General features: G+C 35.5%; 2 protein-coding genes across 23 annotated transcripts in view; both read left to right on the forward strand.

Moving 5' to 3' along the window:
* The window catches only part of zeb2a (zinc finger E-box binding homeobox 2a), a 271,323-nt gene extending 258,430 nt beyond the window's left edge, over positions 1-12,893 (forward strand). For 11 of the 21 annotated variants that reach the window (XM_073911424.1, XM_073911420.1, XM_073911423.1 and 8 more), the window contains 7 exons: positions 884-952; positions 1,921-2,109; positions 3,008-3,222; positions 5,493-5,601; positions 5,926-7,889; positions 8,379-8,481; positions 10,764-12,893. In XM_073911424.1, the coding sequence (XP_073767525.1) occupies positions 884-952; positions 1,921-2,109; positions 3,008-3,222; positions 5,493-5,601; positions 5,926-7,889; positions 8,379-8,481; positions 10,764-11,350 (3,236 nt within the window). In that variant the 3' untranslated portion in view covers positions 11,351-12,893. Of the gene's footprint in view, positions 1-883; positions 953-1,920; positions 2,110-3,007; positions 3,223-5,492; positions 5,602-5,925; positions 7,890-8,378; positions 8,560-10,763 lie in introns of all 21 variants that reach the window. The other 10 variants (XM_073911414.1, XM_073911411.1, XM_073911416.1 and 7 more) reach the window with 1 other exon arrangement.
* A 2,967-nt stretch (positions 12,894-15,860) lies between these two features.
* The window catches only part of gtdc1 (glycosyltransferase-like domain containing 1), a 72,320-nt gene continuing 63,858 nt past the window's right edge, over positions 15,861-24,322 (forward strand). Inside the window, 1 exon segment of one of the 2 annotated variants that reach the window (NM_001017560.1) lies at positions 15,861-15,904. The gene's annotated coding sequence lies outside the window, so the exon portion shown is untranslated. 2 annotated transcript variants of the gene reach the window in all.

Here is a 24,322-nt window from a genome sequence, read left to right on the forward strand (position 1 = left end):
TCACATTTTTTTCTCTTTTTTTTAAATTCTGTATGTAATATTTTTCTATGACATATTAATTTGGGTCTACTAGTTTTTAGACTGTTATCATAAGTTATTTTGTAAGTTAAGCTCCAGATTTGGTTTCAGTGCTGAATAATTTTATATTAGTGATTTATATACGGGGAAAATCCAGATAATTTATGGAACTTATCATTTATAATTAATATATTTGATGTTAGAGAGAGGACAATTTGGTGACTTAAAAACAGCATAAAAAATGGTAATACAACAGTTGAAGTCAGAATTGTTAGCCACCATTTTATTTTTTCCCTAATTTCTGTTTAACAGAGAGGATTTTTTCAACACATTTCTAAACATAATAGTTTCAATAACTTATTTCTAATAACTGATTTATTTAAATTTTTGCCATGATGACAGAACATAATATTTTATTAAACGTTTTAGCAAAATACTAGTATTTGGTTTAAAGTGACATTTAAAGGCTTAACTAGGCTAATTAGGTTAACTAGGCAGGTTTGGGTAATTAGGCAAGTTATTGTATGAGGATGGTTCTCTAGACCGTCAAAAAATACATAGCTTAAATCTGTTTTTATTCTAGCCGAAATAAAACAAATAAGACTTTCTCCAGAGGAAAAAATATTATCAGACATACTGTGAAAATTTCCTTGCTCTGTTAAACATCGTTTGGGAAATATTTAAAGAAGAGGAACAAATTATAAAATAATCCTGACTTCAGCTGTAAATAATAATTAGTTGGTGATGTCTACGTCTTTACATACATCACTAACAACATGACCTGGACAACTGTTTTGGAAACTCATAAAAGCAGCAGAATTGTTTTTGCTGTAGCTCATGGTGGTTTTCTAATTGTATTTTTCAGAAGAGAGAAAAGCTGAGTACAACTCCATGAGCCCTGACATCTCTCTTCATGGAATTGGAAATGGTACAGGTGAGATTTCAATTCAGAGATTGAAATATTCATGCAGCGATGCATAATAAATAACTATATTTAGATCCATTGGATCAATAACATTAAGTAGTAATAAATACACTTAACTAAATCTCAAACATATTCACATATTTTAACGTAAGCGCATTTGTGGATCACACTTGAGCATCTAAGATCATTTCCCCTCATGCGTGTCCACAGCAGTTGGAAAGGAAACATTCTAAAGTTGAGCACGAGTGCAAGCCAAATCACATTTTGCAGCCAAATTGAGTTTAAAGCCAAAATCGAATTTGTTCAGTCCATGTACTTTCTAATTGATTACAAAGAAACAATAACATTTTCATTTGCTTACCCAAAGGTTCCAGTCATACGAAGAAAAAAAGTATGATTTAGAGGAACTTGTGTTATTTTATTAGCTATCTGCCGACATTACCTCATGTTTTTAAATGTATAAATCCTTCTTTATAAGACGCACTTGTCTGTTCATCAGTCTGTATCTTTTAGTAGCTCTCCATAAAGCATCCAAAAACCTATTGTTTACGAAAAATCAGGTTTAAAATCTTGTTCTGAGCAATTACGCGTAACACATGATACATTATTAGATTATTGGGTCCGATTTTATGTATACGATGAGCAATACAAAGTGAGATCAGTTACCCCGCCATGCCTAATTGCCATATAACCCAATTACACATAATGCTGGAAATGTTTAAAGCATTTTCAAACATGCAAGAGGATGCTTAAAGAGTGCTTGATGATCAAGCTGGCTCCTATTAGTCTTTGAAGTGGCCATTATGTTGTAACTTAAATAAATACTTCCACCTTGAAAGGCCTTCTAATGGTTTGGTCTCCACTATATCACACTTAGAGTGGCCAATGTCCTAATGTTCAGCTTGGTCCTTTCCAATGACACTGAGCATCAACCACTGGATTCATTTGGGCTTTTTCTTCCCACTTCCTTTGTGCAGTTAAGGGGATTGATGCCTCTTCAGAGCTGGAAAGCTTCTTTGCCAAAAGGAAACTGGATGACGGTGAGGGACACGCAGCAAGCATTGCTGAGTACCTGCAGGACACCGTTATCATTTACCCAGAGGATCCAGAGGAAGGTACACGACTGGGCACACCAGAGGCCAACGGACAAGATGAAAATGAAAACGGTAGGCAATCAACTGTACACATAAAGAGACAGTATTTAATTTTATTTAATTTATTATTTATTATTTTATTATAACTTTTTTATTTAGTTTTATTTTAGTATTTATTTATTATTATTTTATTTATGTATTTAGTTTTATTATTATTATTATTATTATTTTGTTTAATTTAATTTAATTAATTATTTTTTTATTTTATTTAATACATTTTATTTGATTTTATTTAATTATTTTTTTATTTAATCTAATTTTATTATTTCTTTTTTAAAATTTATTTTTATTTTTATTTTTATTTTTAGCCTAGGAGCCCACAGTTTTTATGTTTTTTAAAATGATAACTTTTTTGGTTTTCATTATGTAATAATTAGCCTTGGGTACAAAATATGCAAAAAAAAAAAAAAAAACATAAAGTAATAAATAAATATGCAAAAATTTTGAAATAATACAATTTTATTGCTTACACAAAAATGTATTTAGTTTAACTTATATTATATTATATTAATTATATTATATTATATTATATTATATTATATTATATTATATTATATTATATTATATTATATTATATTATATTATATTATATTATATTATATAATTTTCAGATTAGCCTGGGTAAATACAATGCACACACTGCATGTACTGTACATAGTTTTGGCTTAAAGTATATATTTTGCTTAGATTAGTTAAATCATATAAATTAATCATATATTTTAACCATTTGAGGTAGATATTGTACAAAAAATCCAAAAGCACTGACTATAATAGCAGAATCTAAATGACATAACTGAATGCTTTACCTATCATCCTCCAATAGCCTCATATGGCAACCGTTTGTCCTACATATGCTTTTTTTCTCAATCCCCCCTCCTTCACTGTGTGCACTCCTTTCAATTTTGCCCAGATCTGGCACTGAGGACGCCAGATGCCTTTGCCCAACTGTTGACCTGCCCCTACTGTGACCGGGGCTACAAGCGACTGACCTCCCTGAAGGAGCACATCAAGTACCGACATGAGAAAAACGATGAGAGCTTCCCCTGTCCCCTGTGCAGTGACACCTTCGCCTACCGCACCCAGCTAGAGCGCCATATGGCCACACATAAACCTGCCAGAGATCAGGTGAGATGAGGTTTACCTCAGTCAGTACACACACTCAGTGCTCCTCACTCATGTTTTTTTTAGCATTATTGTCCACCCTTTTCTTTGTTTCAAATGATGCATTGCATATTCAGTTTGAGAAACTTATATTTATAAGAAATGAATCAAATCACCTTATTAAAATTGAGTTGCAAATAATTCATATACATAGTGAAAACAGAATGAGAGCTACATTTAGCTTTGTGCATTATGAAAATGATGTCACACTTGGTATTTGAAAATGACATTATTATTTTTGAGTGTGTTTTGTTGCAAAAATACATTCCAAAAATACACTATATGTGTATGAGATATAAACTTTTCTTTTATGTCTAAAATACCTTGAATATTAAGTAAAGATTAAGATATTTTAAACATCCTAATTTAAATACATTAAGCGTAATTTTCAATTAGTAATATGCATTACTAAGCACTGCTTTTGTAATTATTTCATTTTTTTGTGCCTTTAGATTCTAGATGTTCAAATAGTTGTACATTCGTCAAACAACTATTTATTTATTCAGCTTTTTAGATGATGTAAAAATCTAAATTTCAGAAAAATTTACCTTTAAACTGATTAACTGTTATACAGTAATATCATATGTACTGAAGGATCACATCTACATAGAATAAAAATACCCTGGAAAGACATAGATGTTATTCCTGGAGTGCTTAACGGTACCTAATTAGTTATTTCTAATCAGATGCATTTTAATATTCTATGGATAGATTGTGATGAGAATAATACCACCTTGTTGTATTTTATTTATTTATAATTTTGCACAGATTGGTTACACTTTTATGGAAATTACTTCCATTATTAATGCAAAGCATCATGAAATAGGAAAAGGTGGAAAGAAATTCAGATGAAATCCGACTGTTTTCCTGAAGCACATGCCAAAGGAGGGAACATGCTTTAGCCTGTTGATAGTTCCTGCATTGAACAAGCAGCTCCGGAAGCTCCTTAATACTTGAATCCTTCACACCGGAGCCACAGCTGTGCAGTGTCATACTCCCCTGAGTGTCCACCCACAGCCGGCCATGTGTGGGCTGTTCTAGCACACCGAGTCCTATAGGCCTGCTGACTTCTCGCATCAGCTGTTGGAGAAAAGTCAAGTCCAAAGACGCAGGCAAAGCTGATGTTAATTCAGCCTTATAGGCCAATCTCAATATAAGAATGCTGTGAAAAAATGCAGCGATATGGATTTATTGTGAAGAGGAAACTCTATATTGCTTTATTTCCGAAGGAAAAGGTCTGCTTTTGATGTGGTGAAAGGGTTCTCAATTGTTTGATAGGATTATATCAGGATATCCTGCATTCAAGCTTTCAACTTTGAACCTTAAGCAGACTTGAAAACATTGGAAACACTCAAGATACTTACTCTATACTCTCATCTTACTGGCTGATTCACACTCACACATATGCACACATACACACACATACACACTCGTGCACCTCTCCAGACTGAATTAAACACGACCAGATGGCTTTTTTCCTGGTGATCTAGAGTATCCTAATCCTTAAATGACTTTAAGTGTTTGTTTATTTGCTCTAAAGGGGTCTTTTCCTGAAGGCTTTGAACATTGATTCCTAGGTTCACCTTGCTACATTTCAATGTGTGTCCTGCCTGTGTACACATTTGCATACACCCCTACAGTGAACAAGACCTTTAACATATCTCAAACTGGCCTGTGTACTGTACATGAGCGTGTGACTGAACTTTTGGAGAAAGAACTTCAGCATAGTACTGTACATAGTGACTATTAAACGTGCACTTGTGGACTCCCACACATTTTTCACAGACCTTTTGTGTCTGTGTGTGGGGTGCAGGGTGAATGCTGTTGTTTTTGTTGTGCATCTGGGGCCCACATTTGAATTTCAAATGGTGAAAGAGCACCTACGTTTAACTTTGATTGGCGAATACAGATGCAGCCTACACTGTAACTAAACGCAGACAATAGATGTATGAAGTATGTTCTTTAGCTAGTATTTTAATGAAAGATGCACTGAGAAAGTTTCAAAGTTATCACTATTTGTGCGATCATGTGATCCAAGTTAATTATGTCATATTTAAGTTAATTATGACGAACTGTTGCTTCAGCAGCCTTGGGTACACATGGCTAAATATAATTCTGGAATGCTTTCTGTGTCTAATTTGCATAAATACATATTCATAAGCAGTTTTATGAACAGAACGAACTCTTATTTTTTCTACCTGTATCAATTTCTGTATTCTTTCTCTCCCTTGCAGCCTCAACTGCTAAATGAAGGGGCTGGCAATCGCAAATTTAAATGCACAGAGTGCGGCAAAGCCTTTAAATACAAGCATCATTTGAAGGAGCACCTCCGGATTCACAGTGGTAAGTGTTTCATAAGTGCTGTCAAAAGAATGCCAGTAATGTATACAATGTTATACCATATGTTTCTAATTTGCCTGATGGTAATTTAGTGTGGTTTGGATAGTCTGGATAGATGATGAATATTTAAAACCATAATTATATAATTATTCAAGAGTTATTTTTATTGTAGGATCCCATCATCCTATCAATCACTGAGTTGAATAATGAGATGGGGAAGAAGTTTAATGCAAGTCCAACTTAATGTGAAAAATATGTAAAGGTTATTGCTTAATTGGTGTATTTATGCAGTAAAAATTAAGGCCCTTTTATTATTTCTTTTTAAAGGTGAGAAGCCATATGAGTGCTCCAACTGCAAGAAGCGTTTCTCCCACTCTGGCTCCTACAGCTCCCACATAAGTAGCAAGAAGTGCATTGGCCTTATCTCCATTAATGGACGGGTGCGCCATGGAGTCAACAACAAGCCTGGCTCATCACCAAACTCTGCTGCATCCTCTCCTGGCAGTCCTGCCTTAGCTCAGCTCCGTCACAAACTGGAGAACGGCAGGTCCATGAGCCTCCAAGACCCATCCGCTCACACAGACATCAAGTCTGAACCCATGGACTTCAATGAGTACCGTCTCATGATTGCATCTCAACAAGAATATGGTGCGTCGGGAGCCTTTCTCAATGGAGGTGGCCGTGGAGGTAGTCCTCCGGGGATGCACAGCTCATCTCAGAACCCATTGCAACATCTGGGTATCGGGTCAGATTCTCATCCACTGGGCTATACAGGGTTCATCAACAACATGAGTGAGGTTCAGAAGGTGCTTCAGATTGTGGACAACACAGTTTGCAGGCAAAAAATGGATGGCAACCCTGAAGAGATCTCTAAGCTTCGAGCATACATGAAGGAATTAGGCTCCCAGATGGAGGAGCAGAATCGGGTACTGGCCTCACAGCAAAGCTTCCTTGGCGTTGGTCACAACAGTCCCACCAAGACCATCATTGACTACACACTGGAAAAAGTCAATGAAGCCAAAGCATGTCTCCAGAGCTTAACAGAAGATTCCAAGAGGCGGCTCATGGATATCAAGAAAGAAAGACCAAGCCACGCCATGGATCTTCTATCTGAAGACAAAGCACTGGAGAGGGATGCACAGTACGCACCTTTCTCTTGTCAGTATTGCAAAGAGACATTTTCTGGCCCTATTCCATTACATCAACACGAGCGCTATCTCTGCAAGATGAACGAGGAGATCAAGGCTGTCCTCAAACCTAATGATACTGTACCAACTGGTCGCAGGGGGCTTTTCGGCTCAGAGCAGCAGGCTGGTGTGATCTCCTCATCCCTCGAGAGGAATGCCACCAGCCCAGTCAACCCCTACAAGGATCACATGTCATTACTGAACGTCTACTTTTCCATGAACACTGAACCCAACTCAGAGGAACTGAGGAAGATCTCTATGGCAGTGGGTCTTCCTCAGGAGTTTGTGAAGGATGCATTTGTTCAATGGAAAGCCCAATCTCACCATAGCTTCTCTAGGAAAAGATCTCCTCCTCCTGAGCGAAGTGGAGAGACCAACCATGTCAGGGATTCAGCATTTGCCCGGTCACCGGTTTCTTTGGGGCAATATGGCGACTCAACAGCAGAGATCCAAGCCATCACCAATGGGGATTCAGGGCACAAGTTGTCCAGAACACATCAGATTACAGGCACCAGGCAGACCAATGAAAAGCCACTTGACTCTGTGGACCACTTGAGAGGGGAGACACCCTCACCTTTGAACCTCTCATCATCATCATCCAAACACTCACATAGCAGTTCATACACGCCTAACAGCCTCACCTCTGAGGATGCCCACGGGGAACCACTAGACTTGTCTTTGCCAAAACAAGTTTCCAAGGCAGAACGGAGGGCCAAACCGAATGGTTTTTCTATTGAACACACTAGTAATTCCACTGCACGTGAACCAGGAACAGAGCCTTTAAATTTGGCCCACATCAAGAAGGAGTTCAATGGACCCAACAGTTTGGGCAATGAAAATCAGATGGATAAAAGCTCAAGTCCCATCTTTAGCATAAACCCCTTTGGTGGAGGCCACATGTACACCTCTCTTCCACCACATGGCGCATTCCCTCCACCCACTTTCATGTCAACGACTCAAGCCAGCATACCGGGTCTAAGGCCTTACCCAGGGCTGGATCCCATGAGTTTTCTACCACCTATGGCTTATACTTACGCAGCAGGAGCAGCCACCTTTGCTGAGATGCAGCAACGTCGGAAATACCAGCGGAAACAAGGCTTCCAGGTATGTTAAATATTATGGTACTAGGAATAAGATTCTCTGTGTATTAATGTTACATTTTAATACATCAAACAACAATGCAATGTATTATCATGCATTTAACTAAAGGAAAACAAATATGTATGTGTGAGTGTGTTTAATTGATATGCTTAATTTTACATCAAAATCTAGAATTGTTTTATTTACAATTTGTTATTTATTGTTTTGGTTAAGATCATCAAAAAATGCAGTATAACCTACTGTTATTTATATGAGTTCTTTCTACTCTGTTTACTGAACTGAAAGAACTCCTCTCAATATCAAGCCATATGTCCCTTTTTTGAGACATAAGATAAAGATCTTATACAGGTTACAGAGATAAGCTCTGTCCAGACTTGGGATCAAACATGGGGCAGGGGCTGCGGGGCTGTCTCTTCCTAGGTGGCAGGTTAAGATTAGGATTTGTGGCAGGTTAGGATTGTATGAAGTGTCTAAAATCTGTTTCTTTTGCAGGGGGATCTACTGGACAGTGCTGGGGACTATCTGTCAGGGCTAGAGGACCTGACAGACAGCGAGTCGCTTCTCGCCCGGAAGAAGATTAAGAAGACTGAAAGTGGTATGTACGCGTGTGACTTGTGCGACAAAACATTCCAGAAGACCAGTTCCCTCCTAAGACACAAATATGAGCACACAGGTATATCACATTTAGACAACTCTTTTTTTTTTACCCTCGTCCATCCCCCCTCCAAAGTAATCCCTTTTTACCACATTGTGTTTTTTTCTTGTTTCTTTCATTCCTTTTCTGCTTTAATTTTTTTCATACCTACTTTTTTTCTGTCCATTGCCATATTTTTGTTGTACATTTCAAACCCATTACAAAGGTGTAACGGTTTTCTTCCTTTTGACAGGGGAAATATTTAAAAATTCAGCTAAAATATATATAATAATTACTCTTTGAGCTGCAGATACACACACATAAAAGATCCTCTATATATGTTTTGTTTAACGAAGCACTCTCGCACTGATTTTAAATGAAGCATTTGGACCATCAGTCGATATGGAGACACATTGTCAGTAGAGTTTGCTGGCATGCCAACATGGCGCAGTATGCCAGGTGTATGAAAGCCTGATGTGTGCGAGGCATTTCTATGCCACATTGTGACCTACCCTCCTGGGGGACTCCTCTCTTTCACACGTTTGCATCATCCTCACTTGCATTCTTCGGTCGGAATTCATAGAGAGGAATCTGCCATCTCGTCTATTTTTGAACTTGATGAGGGGAGGTGGGGAAGGGGACCATCTCAAGTATGGCTGCTATGGAAGGTGTTGCAGGCATGCCAGGGCTATTCATGGCCAAGAATATAGTACATCTGTTCATGTGCTTGGAGCCGATGGCGAGTGTGTGGATTTTTATGGCAAGTGTGTTACTGGTAGAATTACTGAATGCCAAATGGCAAGTCCCTCCTACTTCGCTGATTAGAGTACAATTAATTTGTCCTAGTTTCCGAAAGTAGACAATGCAATCCAGGCTAAGGGAAAGAGGAAGGTGTGCGGGAGCTGAGGTGTTTGGTGTATGGGTTACACAAGGCATCACGAGGCAGATGTCTTATCTAAGCATTTTCGAATCCCGAGACATGATGTCATAAACTCTGTCAGGGATGCTGACTGCCTCACTTTCACCTTGTGCGGCATGGAGCGATAATCACCTGATCTTCTTGGCTGCATTCAGAACAGTCACAGACAGCCTCAGAATAGCACCTCAGGACTGTGGCTTCCCCCTCACCTCTCTGCACTGTTTTTGGTAGCATCTAAAATAAATCACTGGGGTTTGTCACTGCTTAATATGAAGGAGGTTCTTTTTAATATTGTTTTGGCCACACTTTATTTTAAGATACAATTCTTACCATTAAGAAGCCATTGACTATGACTGTTATCTCAATAAACTCCAAATTCACTGCTTTGTAATAGTTATTAAGGTAGTAGTTGGGTTTAGGTATTGTGTAGGATTAGGAATGTAAAATAAGATCACAAAGAATGTATACTTTATATCCGCTTCCTAAGTTGTGATGAGTCGGTGACATATGAAAGACAAAATATTCATTTATGACAACTTTTTAGTCATGTCACATATTAAAGTGAACTTTATATAAAATCATAGTGCACACAATCATCATGCTTACTGCATCACAAATTGCAACATTGTAACAATTTTTTTAAAAATTAACCCTTTTCTGGCCATCGGATATTAAGCATGGACATATATTGCTCATAATTTGGTGATTTTCGAAAGTATTACATCACTTTGTAAAAGCTATTATTACCATATGTTGAGTCTATACAGTTTGATATAATGATTGGATCCCGAATCCGCCTCGCAAGATGTCACACTTAACAAGCAGATTACTAATAAACAGCCCTTATAATAGGCAGGTAATAAAACACACTATGTAATTGGTCACTATACTAAAGCGTTACCATTACTTTTACCCCCAAACTAGTCTCAAACATTTTTTATATATCATCTATTTTCATTTCTACATGAGGTACAATTGAGGAGGGATTTGTGTGGTTACTTGAAAGATTTGTGTCCTAGTAAATTGTGACTGTATTACAAGACATTTATTGCATACAATCAGCGTTGGGTAAAAAAAGTAAAATATTACAATCGTAATCTTTAAAAAACAAACCTTTATTTACATTACTTTCTTTAAAAACGAAGTAACACATTTGGTTACTTTAAAAAAAAAAGTTTTATTTTTTTACCCAACACTTCAAACAATATATTGAGATATAGTACATAATCCACAGAGAGAATTCTCAAATTGCTTTTTTTATAGCTTTAAGATATTATAGATGCTTTGCTAACCTCTTTGCTCCTCTCTCCTTGTGTCTCCGCAGGAAAGCGGCCTCACCAGTGCCAGATTTGCAAGAAGGCCTTCAAACACAAGCACCACCTCATCGAGCACTCGCGCCTACACTCGGGCGAGAAACCTTACCAGTGCGACAAATGTGGCAAGCGCTTCTCCCACTCCGGCTCTTACTCGCAGCACATGAACCACCGATATTCCTACTGCAAGCGGGAAGCGGAGGAGCGTGAGGCGGCCAAGCAAGAAAACCACAACAATGGTGGACCCCTGGAGCCCACAGAGCTCCTGATGCGGCGGGCTTACCTGCAAGGCCTTGGGCCTCTGGGCTTTTCAGATCCAGAGGATCAGGCTGAGGACATCACACGAGAAAACACCATCTTAAGAGACGGCACTGAGAGCGGGGCAAGGGAGACGGAAGAGACGTATGCGGAAGTGACTGACAGACAAGAGACAGGTTTGATGGGGGAAGAGGAAATGGAGGGGCAGAGGTTTGACACTCGTAGCCCTGATGGGACAGCAAAAGATGAGAAAGAGAGTGAAGTGACTGGAGGGACAGAGGACGAAAGCTCGGAGGAGGGGAAAAGAAACCATGACGGCGAGAACGAGGATGCCGATTAACTACTGCATTTCGGAATAAGCTTCTTTTTCGTTTACTCAAAAGCTTGCATCGCACCCTTCTTCCGCTCCTTTTGGAGGGACTTTGAGCCAGATTCACAATTAAACCACACACACTGCCACGTCTTGGGTGTGCGCCTGAGACTCGCACTCGACAAAAACAAAGAGTGGAACTCCAAAATCAGGCCTCACATGAAGGAATCCATATTATGCAAAAACACAAGTGAAGACGATTGTCAGAATGAAAAACAAAAGAGGTTTTTAAATTGTACAGAGTTTTCAACCAGAAAGCTGTGCGGTGCTGATTTCCGTATAACTCCTGTGTTTCATTGTGGTCGTAGCACAAGCCTGGAAATTGCACTCTGAAAATAAAAAAAGAAACAACAAGTGTGAGAAAAAAGGAAAAATAAAAAACACAAAAAATTAAACGAACAAAAAGGTAAAAAAAAAAAAAAAAACAGAGAGAAGAAAACATTGCCTATATGTACTTATACTGCGCTTGAAGACGCAGTGGTGTGTCAGTGTTATATTTCGTCTATCACTTACTGTGATACCCTTGGTTTTACCTTTCTTTTCCTGACCAGCCATTTGAGTTTGGCGTCTCACCATGGCTTTTTTTTATGAAGCGACATTAACTAAATAATACCTATATGATTCTTAAACGTACAAAGTCTTAAAGTTGGCCAGGGGTGGACGGAAAGAGTCTGGGTAACTATTGACGGAGGCTCATTGTATGAGGCAATGTCAGAACCCCTGTGTTTTATTTCTATTTTGTTTTTCGTTCGAGAAAAGCCTTATATGCAAACCCTTTCACCTGTGTTTTCTGCAAGTGCCATCCTTGTACAGTATAAAGCGAAGTCAACTAGTGTTCTCTTTGCACCTGCTTTAGTATTAAAAGAACTATTTCACCTTGTCGTTTGAAATACCTACGTCAGTATTAGTATATCTAGACTGCAGTTGTTTAGTTTACATATTGTTTGTGCAATTTTCTGTATTTTTATTTTTTATTTTAAGATCATCTGTCAGTATTATCTTGGTTTGTTTTTTGTTTTGTTCAATACAAAATTCGTTTTTATTTTAAACTACCATTTTATTTATGTGACTCATTTTATATTTCCTAATTATATTTATTTCATACTGTAGTGTACAGTATTATAGTTCCTTGATATAGATATATTTTAGTAAATAAGGATCCTTAAAAGTGGAGCAAATTTTACGTAAAGAGAGCATTTATTGTATCGGGAGCAATCGCTGTGAGTTGCTCTTCATACTACACTTATCTGATGAAGGAGAATCTACAATTTGGGAACTTTTGATACAATATTGTGAAAACACTGTATTTTTGACTGAAAGGAAAAAAAAATTCCACTTTATTCATCTTATTTGTTTTTCCTTTTTTTCCCTTTTTTTTAGCTAAAGAAATAAAGGGGGGCTGTGGTTGTTGGGATTTTTTGAAATGTCTGTTGAATATAATTTAATTTTTAATTTGTAATTTCTCTTGAAAACGAACTTGCTCGAATAAATGTAGCCCAATTTAATTTTGAAAGCCTGTGTAACATCTCACTCAGCATGTCACTTCAATTCACGCACACACTGACAGATATCCACACATGTCAATTATTATATTAAATGAAGAATATCCAAGGGGGAAAATATTCAAGCAGTCGGCACTTTAGTATCTCAGATATAATAATGTATGCATGTGAACGTGTGTATTAAGTAGTGTCATCCACCTTCATAAATGTGAGAGAAATGGCCATCAGACTTTAATATTCTCTGCGTAGTATCATTTTTCTGTGCTATCATTTAATTAATTACTGGAACCTTTACCTTTTGATGTGGATTACACATAGCAATATAATCCACCTTATCAAAGTCTCTCACAGTATGATAGCCTTCTATTAGTCTCTTTGAAGTTGAATGATGTTGGGTTGCGCTAAATTAACATCAGCTGCAGGCTGCCAAACTGACTGTGAAGTCTCGACTCTGGAACTCTAAGGAGTTCCATTAACCATGACCTTGCTAATTTTCTCAACTCACATACTCATCTCAAGTTTAATTTTCAAGGAACTATTCAAGACACTTTTCTCCCTGCAGGGATGTACAGTTCATTTCGTTTTAGTAGCTAAGGTTACTGTATAAAGGGCCTGTCAAATTGACCCGCTTAGTACTTATATGTTAGCTACATTCTTTTGCGATACGCATTTTCTCTGCTGTTTAAATATTGATGAGTAACTTGGAGTTAGTGGAAGTGGGAAACCCATTTAAACGTTCCCATACTGACGATGAATGATAAAATTAGAGAGACTTCATTTCCACCATATAATATGCTAACTAGCACGCAGATTTGATTCACTAAAGTGTAAGTGATTTGGTCAGAGAGTGTCGTTGTAGTTGTTTTGGACGTGCTGTTTTTCATCTTTAATAAGTGGTTATTTGACCACACTGTAGTTTATCTACACTCAATTCACAAAGCGTTAATTAAACACACACTTACCAAGGCCATTTACATCGATGTTGATATTTACTCCCACCATGTTGATGTTTTGTAACATCTCATCTTTATGAGGTGGGTAAAGACCTGGAGGAAATCCATGCGAACATTGGGAGAACGTGCAAACGGAAAAGAAATGCCAAGTGACCTAGCAATCATGCGCCCTTTAAACACAGACATTCAAATAAATAAAAGGCATATTTATTATGGTCATTATAAAATAAATCTTGACTTGTTGAAATTGTCTACTATTTTTAAGTAGTACAAGGTTATTAGAGTGAAAAGGCATAACATTGAACCATTTTTTCTATTTGTAAATAAATTATATAAAATGAAAATAATGCATTTTATCATATAAAACAATACAAAAAGCTTTGACTTATTTAAACTCAGTTGACATAAATATTTGGTCACCTTGTAATTATAAGATTATGTCTGAAATAAAAAAAAACTAGGATGCAATTTTTTTATTATTTATATGATTAATTACATTAATAATTATTATTTAGTTTAGTGTGCGTTTGGGTCTTTTTTATTTAAAAAAATATTAAATTTATTTAATAAAAAAATGTATTCCCATAAAAGTTTTTCTATATGGAAGGTAAAAATGCAGATAGAACATTATAATTCCATGATGCCAATTTCTCCTTTTCATTTACTTTAACTTGTACTCAAAAAAAAAAAAAAAAAAAAACACATTTAATAAAACATTATTTTAAAATGATGCCATTTTAAAAACTAATAACGTAACAACGGCAGAATAAAAAAACAGTTAAAACTACTCTACATAAAAATCAATACTAAAACACAAAAATAAAATTCAAAATGTTAAAATATAATTTACTGTTATTGTATATAGTGCATCTGTGGTTCTAGCTTCACTCTTATCAATCAATAACTAATCAATCAATATTACTTTTACACTATTTGATGGATGGCCTGAATACATGTTTGTATGTTAGAAACTGAATGCAAAAGGTAGGTACTGACATAAAATAATGAGGTGATTTATTATACGGGGATGGAGTCAAATGTGATATGCAGCGTATTTGCAGGGTCTTTAAATGTCAGAAAAAAGTTTTAGAATCAGAATTTTAGGCCTTAAAGTTTTAAATTCACTGACATATTGTGTTGTAGGCCTTCATTTTCCTGTCCATGTAAAGCTATACCCAATCAGGCCATCTCATTAAAAGTTTTAACAAACGTTCATATATTAACTCTTATTTAATAACTCTATTTACCAACTCTTTCTGTTTGTAAACATTTGGTTTAATTATTTTCATTACAATAACATTTTTTTAAATGTTTTTTTTAATGTTTTAACTAGGCCAGTTGAAAAAAAATCCTTAGCGTTTAGCCTTGTAAGTATGAAATTTCATTAATAATGGTGTTAAAAAGCTCTTTAAAATGTTGCATTTTACTTGATGAAACCTGTAGAAACCCTGGATATAATATTTGTTTCATTTTTAAAATAAAAATTTGTTAATTAAAAAAGCCACACACAATTGTGCATCATGGTCTAACATGCAGTAGGCTATAACAGCACTAAGTACAAAAAAAAAAAAGAAAAAGAAAAGAAAAACTACCAACAAAATTAGGTTTTATATGGATTCTGGCAAAACCAAGCTGGTCATTTATGGTCATTGCCTGGCCCAAGCTGATATAAATGATGGATCAGCTGGACAACCAGCTGGCAGGGCAGAGATCAACCTTGTAGACCTTGATCAAGCTGGATAGGGTTAGTAAACAACCTCTGAACATAAACCAGCAACTGTGTTCCAAAAGCCGACTTAAGCTAATATAACACGGGTTTCCCAGCCTGAAATCCTCTCCCAAACATTTATTTACTAATTATATTATATAATGTATGTTAATGTTGAAATCAAAACCTAATTTTAATAGATGATCTTTAGTAGCTGCTTTACCCCGCAAAAAATAAAACGTCCCACGTCTTTTTCTTACGAGGTGTGACGAACGAGCCTGCAAACGACAGAACGACGCTGGAGTGCGAAATGACGCGCAGTGACGTCATGACGCAAAACACGCGGCGCTTTCAGGAAGAGGTAAGATTGAATGAAACACGCGAATGGTTAGAGATTTCAGACTCCGTTTCTGATTTAAAATATCACGTTTCAATGCTTATCGATCTGTCAGCAATATACAGAATCACGTACTTATAACAGATTTAGCGATATGTGATTTAGAATATGTCGCCCTCTTTGTAAAAGTTTTGTTCTCGTTCATTTTTGTAATGAATGCATGTTGTTTGCGTGCATACAGTGTTTCAGCTTTCAGATAAAGTACGTTTTACAATACACAACACTGTAACTTATATGATATTATTTTATATTTTAAAGCCAATACGCTAGGTTTGTAATGAGTAAACTATGGATTTCGTGTAATATATAACGTTAGTATAACGGATCGCTTTGGTTATGTTAGTGAACATGTTCGTAATAACAGTCAACAATTCACAATGTAATCTACAAAGTAGAGGTGACAATTGTGAGAACTTTTTATAGATGTTGCCTTTGTTTCACAATTACTGCATTGATGTGTTTTTGTTCATTTGAAATAAAGAAAAAATAAGGATTTGGGGTAGTAGTACAAAAATTACGTCCAACATGTGCACTTCTGAGGAAAGGTGTTATCATTTATTTGCATATGATGATATTTTGGGTTGACATTTTGTTATCTTTAAACATGTTTCATAGATTTTAAAATGTTGTTTTAGCGTTTTGATTTTTTTCCCCTGAAAGAAATGTTTAAAGTACTTTACATTGTAATATAATAATTATATGTATATTGTTATATATACATTGTTATAATATGCAGTTTTTTATTTTATGTGAAGTTTGTATAAATATTTTCCAAATGATGTTTAACAGATTCAGGAAATTTTCACAGAATGTCTAATAATATTTTTTCTAATGGAGAAAATCTTTTTTTGTTTTATTACGGCTAGAATAAAAGCAGTTTTTCATTTTTAAAAAACATTTTAAGGTCAAAATTATTAGCCCCATTAGGCTATTTTTTTTTTGATAGTCTACAGAACCTTCCATCGTTAAAAAATAACTTGCCTAATTACCCTAACTTGCCTAGTTAACCTAATCAACCTAGTTAAGGCTTTAAATGTCACTTTAAGCTGTATAGAAATGTCTCTAAAAATATATAGTACAATATTAATAACTGTCATCATGGCAGATAAAATAGCCCAGTTATTAGAAATGAGTTATTAAATTTATTGTATTTAGAAATGTGTTGAAAAAATATTCTCTCCGTTAAACAGAAATTGGGGGAAAAAATAAACAAGGGCTAATAATTGAGGGCTGCTAATAATTCTAACTTTAACTGTATTTTGGTAGTCAGTGGCCACATATAATGCTAATAGTGGACAAGCCAAAAAATGCATGCAGATGAGTGAGGCTAATGAGAATCAAATATTCATAAGCCAGTAGGTTTAGGTATTTAGATCGATCAGCATAGTACTGAATTTCATCATCTTTCGTTCTAAATGTGTCAATATGGTGCAGAGTAGTTTCTTCAGATCTTAGTTTGCATGGTTTCAGCTGGACCAGCTGTGTTGTGCTTGAAATGAGTCAGAGGAAATGGAGAATGTAACCTTGAAATGTCACAAAGCTAGTTTGGAGATTATTGTCACCCATTTAGCTTAATATGCATCTTGTTATGATGCCTATTGTTGTTGTAAAGAGAGAAAGGAGACATAACGAGAGTTTTAATAATGGATGATTTTTTATAAGTTACCTGGGATTCATAGTCCATGTGCCGTAATGTTACATGAAAGCAGTGTAGCAATTTGTTGCTGTAATGTAATTTTCATTTAATGTAGTTTTCACATTTTTGTAGGTCTACCTTCAATGACTAAGCATATCAAGGTAATTTCTGTTTGTTGTGAGTTTTGACCCATAAACGAAGGCGAAACTTGGTGTTGTACATTAAACAGGCAATGTTTCTTACCCACATATGGAAATATATAGAGATGGAAAACTAATTAGAAATGTGGGTACTTTTGGAAAATATTGCTACATTAAAACCCATTCCAGTAAACTGCATCAATGAGGAATTTTATTTTTATTGTAATTCTTGATAATAATTGAGAAATTCAGCACAGGGACATTTTACAAATGCACTGCATATAGCTAATTACTAGGGCAAGACAGAATCTTTTGTTTTATGTCTGTGCTGAATTATTATTATTATTTTCATCTGCAGATTTCTATGGATTATTTTTTTTTTTTATTATGGGAGCTGAAAACTTTAAGAAAAAAAAAAAATAAAACACTTTATTTCATCATCCTTATTTAAGGCTGAAAATGCAAATTCACTGTAGTAGAACCAATTGTTTTCTAAACAAAATGCTACAGTAGGACTCTCATTGTACACAAGTCATGAAAATTCCTAAAGATTTGCATATACAATAGTTTAACCGGTAATTATAAAAAAAAAACTAAATTTATATATACATTTATGCACATTTACATAAGAGAAATTCTATGCAAATGTCAACCAGCAGCTAGCTCTCTGCAGCTGTCACATGGTCACCGCGTCCAGTCGGGACAGCTAGGTTGCTGCCGGGAGTGGTATTAGTAAGACCAGCGGAGAACACTCAACCTGCCGTCTGTTTGGGTTATAATCTGCTAGTTTAATGATGGAGACTCTATACTGCTTAGTGAGCACTGTCTTTAGGATGAGATGTTAATCCGAGAGCCTGGCTCTTTGTAGTCATTAAAATTCCCAGGATGTCCTTCGAAAAGAGTAGGGCCTGGCCAAAATTGCCCACTGGCCTCTGTCCATCATGGCATCCTAACCATCCCCTATCAGCATTGGCTTCAGCACTCTACTCTCCACCAATCAGATGATGTGTAGTGTGCGGTCTGGTGCAATATGGCTGCCGTCACGTCATTCAGGTGAATGCTGCACGCTGGTGGTGAATGAGGAGATTCTCCCAAAAATGTGTCACTTCGTGTGTCCAGAAAAAGCGATATATAAATGTAAGGAATTATTATTATTATTAATTTTTACATGAAAAAGTAAGTTTTCACCAAAATAGTGATAATAATACTTAGTTACGCTTGTATTTTACAGTGCTTTAAAAACACTAAAAACTATCTCTGTCAATGTTTTAAAAAACAATTATATTTGAATTACCAAAGTCATACAAGTGCCAATTTCTCATCTGTCACTTGCATAACAAAGCTTTTCCCTCATTAATGCAAAAATGTAAAATAAAATAAAATCAATACTTTTTCTTTTATAGAGACCCAACTCTTGTCCTTTTTATTAGCATTATTTATATTTTTATTAGTTGTGAATTTTTATTCTCAGAATTTCTACAATGCAGTATACTGTAAAGTAGCCTTTTTTGTCACGTCCATAACGCATGTTTATTTTCCTAATTTAAAATATAAAAATTTTGATCACATGACTGTGTGGTTAGTTGTTTTGGAAAATATAAATGGACATTTCAATATAATGTTAGCATAAATTCATAGAGAAAGTATATGTTTTAAGCTTTTACTGCAAATGTCACGTTCATAATGCTGGAATTGGTCCAAAGTCAATGTGGAGAGCCGGTGCAGATTTGGTGTGGGTCTACTAATAAGCTTTTGAAATAGGCTAATGTCATTCACACATTCAGTATTTCACCTTTTTGAAGAATCCTTTTCACTTTATTTAATGTTAACATTAGTTCTTTTTATTTAATTTTGGGTTGCGTCTTGATAGTTTTAACAGGGCTCTTTTGAACTCTAACAAATTTCTGCCTTCCGTGCCCTTGATAGAGGCCATTTTCTGTCATCTTATCAAATCTTTAACTGTAATAGGCACAATTTTCTCCCGCTAGACACTTGAAATTAGCCCTTTCTCAAACATGAAGGAAATGTTCTTTCAGGCGATCTGTACAGGAATGGAGTGTTTAGCTTTTGTCTTATTATATTAAGTCTAGCCTAATTCAGAATGCCGCGGTCTTGTCACCTAATTGTCAGCAGTAAATGATAAAGAATCAGGTTAAACTCTTCAATTCATGGCACATGATTACCGTGCCTGCCGTTTCACTCGCTTCATCTCCGTCAGCCAAGTGTGCAGTGATTAGCATGTAAGCGCTAGCATGTAATTACAGAGCAGCTTCCTTTCCTTTAATGATTACCGTTAACACAAAGCCTCTGACGAGGTGAATGAGGACACGGCTCACTCTATTAAAAGACAGAACAGACACTCAGATGGTCTGAAAATTTAATTCGTGGAAAATGTGAACTTCCTCTCGCTTTTCTACCGTGAGATCAAAGGCGTTTATGAATAGTACTTTGTGCCCTCGGTGCGTGTGATGAACCTTCTGAAAGTGGCGGTGTCAGTCTGAGCACTTCGAATTAAAAGGTTTCAGGAACAAATGACTATCATTTTACAAGGCTTAATAGTGTTTTAGTTGATTGGGATGCCACTCAGTTCAGTGCAGAAGACGGTCTGGAGGTTGAAGAATATGTGTTGGCAACATTCATTAGAGCGGTTTGTTAAACAATATCATTGCAGAAAAGCTTGACACGGTTATTTCAAGCTGCTTGAGCTGATGAAACTCTATTACTCATATCCAGCAACAATTAAAAGGAAATGGAAAGTTAGTTACAACATTTTGGTTAATTGGCTTTTTCTTGTGTTTTACCTCATTCGGTGTGGTTTTTAACAACTGTTTGGACAACCGCTAACATACTGTAAACTATTTTATTTTATTTTATTTTTGACATTTTAAGCAGTGTAGAAGCACAGCCACAGAATTTACAAGGAATACATTTGTTTAAAAGTAGCTATATGTAAGACTTTCCATGTGTTATTTGCTTTCTTATGGTTTGGTAAGAAACTTTGCACTCGCTCCTGAGAGCCTTTCTTCCCTATACATAAAACAAATGCTGTTGTTCATGCAAATGCTGACATAGCGATTCTTAATGATGACATACAAATCTAGTCAGTATACATATAGACAGTTTTTGAAAGAACTGTATGTCTTGCAGAGCTTGTTTTATTTCTGCATTCACTGCTGGTGTCTTTTTTACCACTTTCCTTTTTGTTTTGTTTATTTTATTTCTAAATTATTTTTGCATCTAATGCTGTGTTCACACCAGACGTGGCACGCGCTGATAAATCGTGCAATTCGTGTGTACATAGACGCGTTAACATTTTGATGATGCGCTCACACCAGACACTGATTGAGCCTCAAGTGGGAGATATTTACATGATAAGTCGATCTAAAGATGTGAATAGATATCCTGCTGCACGATACAAGCGAATTAGGGCGTGCGAATGACGGGATTTCGTGAGAATTGACACGCTTTATGCTCGGATTGCTCAAGTTGGAAAATTCTGAACTTCAGTAGACATTTGTGCCGCATTAACCAATCATGAGCATTGTCTTGTAGGGGCGTGATTATGACGTAACACCTGTTGTTGGTGTCCAGAGGGAAAATTATCCTGCTGACACCGGACAACAATTAATCAAACTGGGCTCTGCTTAGTCTGAAGCACAGCTAAAAGCTTACGTTTTCAAAAAAATTGCTGGAAAATTATTACTTATTTTTAAAAATAATGCATTACTTTACTCGTTACTTAGAAAACTAATATTATTATGTAATTTCTTGTTAATGTGTTACCCCCAACACTAGCTGTGGGTATATGAGAGAACTGAACTGTGGTGGGGACTCGAGTCAAGTCATGTGACGTAAAAGTTGTAAAATTTTGACTTGAAACTTGCTTGACAAATATTCCAAAAAAGATGACTTGACTTGGACTTGATTATCATGAGTCGAGACTTGACTCAGACTTGACTTAAATGACTTGAAATAACTTGGTTTTGCCTATGCTAAAGATTATAAATGCTCAACTTTAGCATGCTCAACTTCAGTATTTTAAATGGAGACTGGAATATTGGAATGCAGCAGCCATTAGCTACGTTACCATCCACCTATTTTAGGTGCATTTATATGCGCATAGACCAACAGTTGATGGAAATGACAAGATGCGCATACATTTTAAAAATGTACAGAAATGTAAAGAAAAAAATATGTGCATAACTGAGTAGGACAAACTTTTTATTCGATAAAACAAGATGCACATAAACTAAAATGCAAACACTTTTACTGAATAAATTCCTGTATGCGCAATAAAAAAAAAAAACTCATGTGATTTTGTTATAAGAAATCATGTGATGATAAAAATGTGTGTAAATGAATAAACCCGGAGGCTTAGCACATTGTAAAACATCAGAAATGTTGTTTTTGGTTATTCTAAAATTCTGTAATTATTTTCTTCTGCAGTGTTTGAGGCATATTAAATGCGATATCTAATTGGGCCTACTTTTCATTGTTTTTGTGTGGGACTAATATCTGTTATTTTTACATGTAATCTTTGTAATTTTACTTGTATTATTCTTATTAAACTTTTTAATATGTTAACTAAGTGAAAAGGCATTTTTGTAGCAAATTTGCAACAATTAAAAGCATCTATAGTCCACAACTACTTTAGGGGTCGGTAACCTTTTTACAGCAAAGAGCCATTCAAGATTTTTTTTGTCAAATGCATTTTTTTTAAGAGTCACCGGGGTGTGTATGTGTACATACTGAGCAAGTCGTCAAATATTGAATTTATATGCTCGAGGTTGCCATAGCAACGTAGGTTGTTTGCCCTTTATTGGTGTCGCAATTCATTTTTGGTCGAAATGTCCTTTTATTGTAAAACTAGTTCTTATTAATTTTGCTGTAAAAATAAATAAATAAATAAATAAAATATAATTAAAATGGAATTGTTATTGTATTTTCAATAGGAAACTAATTTCTATTGACGGTTAAAATTATTAAACTGTAAATTAATACAGTATTTAAGGGTGCTTGTATTTTTGGTTAAAGAGCCACATGCGGCTCGGGAGCCATAGGTTCCCTACCACTAAGTTAAATCATCCAAAAAAAAAAAAAAAAAAACATATATATATATATATATATATATATATATATATATATATATATATATATATATATATATATATATATATATTAATGACTTGACAGTTACTAGCTATGACTGGACTTTCTTGAATTAAGCAGAGAGTTGAATTGACTTTGAGTTTTAGAAAAATTGACTTGAATTGCTTGGGACTTGAAGGTTAAGACTCAAGACTTACTTGTGACTTGCACATGTGCGACTTACTCCCACCTCTGGCATTTAATCTCTTGTATGTTATGTGCACCAGTGCAAATACTAGTAGTTGCTGTCTGCAGTTCACTTAGTAGCCACTGGTGTCACTAATAACAGGTTTGGGAATTCTGCATATTCTCTTTTAGACTTTAATTCAAGTTAAGACAAATTCAGTGTCTTGTTAAATCTGTTTATTGTTTTCCCCAAATATTCTTTACCACACCACTTTGTTCTGAAATCCTTTTTCAGTTTTTTATTTTTATTTATTCAAACAGACACATGAAAGATTCATATTTAAATCGTATCTTCAAGTTTAATATTCACTGACAATGATTCTTGGCACGATTTGATAAGATTATTAAAAAATGCCAAAGTCTATAACATTTGGTGTTAAATAGTTCCATACAAATTCTTTTTTATGGCTGGATTCCATGATTCCATTCTCTTTTTCCTTATTGTGGAAATTATAGGGCACTATGCATGCTAGAATCAGGATACACAAGCTCATAAAAAAATTGCTGTTTTATACTTCAGATCTGGTGAACTCCGACTTGTGAATTCCTATAATGGGAAGATGGTTGAATAAAATTGACATGACCTCTTGTCTGAGTTTATTTAGTTAGTTGGTAAAGCTAGTATAATGTTTAATTGCATATTTAAAATATATAAAAATAGATGCCACCATTTCAACCACTTGTAGTGTCTGTACAAATTTTGTTCGACTTCAGCTTTATTGTTACTCAGAAATGTAGCTCATAAATTGCCCAATTTAAACTATGCAGAACATAAGAGATTCTAAATAGGCATCAGAATTTAACTGGTCTCTAATGCAGCCTGAAGTCGTTGGTTTTTGTCTTTATTTGCTTAAACATTAAGTATTTCAAAATGCTAGCTATGCTCAAAGCCCAGCGTCTGAATTCATGGGCGCAGTGAACTTTAAATGAGCGCCACAGTTTGCCCACTCATATGTGACCCAGACAATATGTGATGAGACTAATATTTTTTTCCTCCGGGTGTAGGTTTCGCTTTTTTAATTTTAATGTTGCAGCGCCTATCGTGCACTTTATTAGAATACTGTCATGAATTGACTCCTTTGACTTTCAATATGAGCACATCAATGGGTCAATAACACATAAAAGTGTCTGCAGTAGATTAAATGAAAAAAGCTTTGTATTGATGTGCCTTGCATCTTGAATTTGCTGTCTGTCTTTCTATTTTGTTCTGTTACTTCTTGTACTATGATCCTTGTTCCATCCATCCATCCATCCATCCATCCATCCATCCAT

The sequence above is a fragment of the Danio rerio genome, chromosome 9 (genome assembly GCF_049306965.1).
Source record: "Danio rerio strain Tuebingen ecotype United States chromosome 9, GRCz12tu, whole genome shotgun sequence".
Lineage (NCBI taxonomy): Eukaryota > Metazoa > Chordata > Actinopteri > Cypriniformes > Danionidae > Danio > Danio rerio.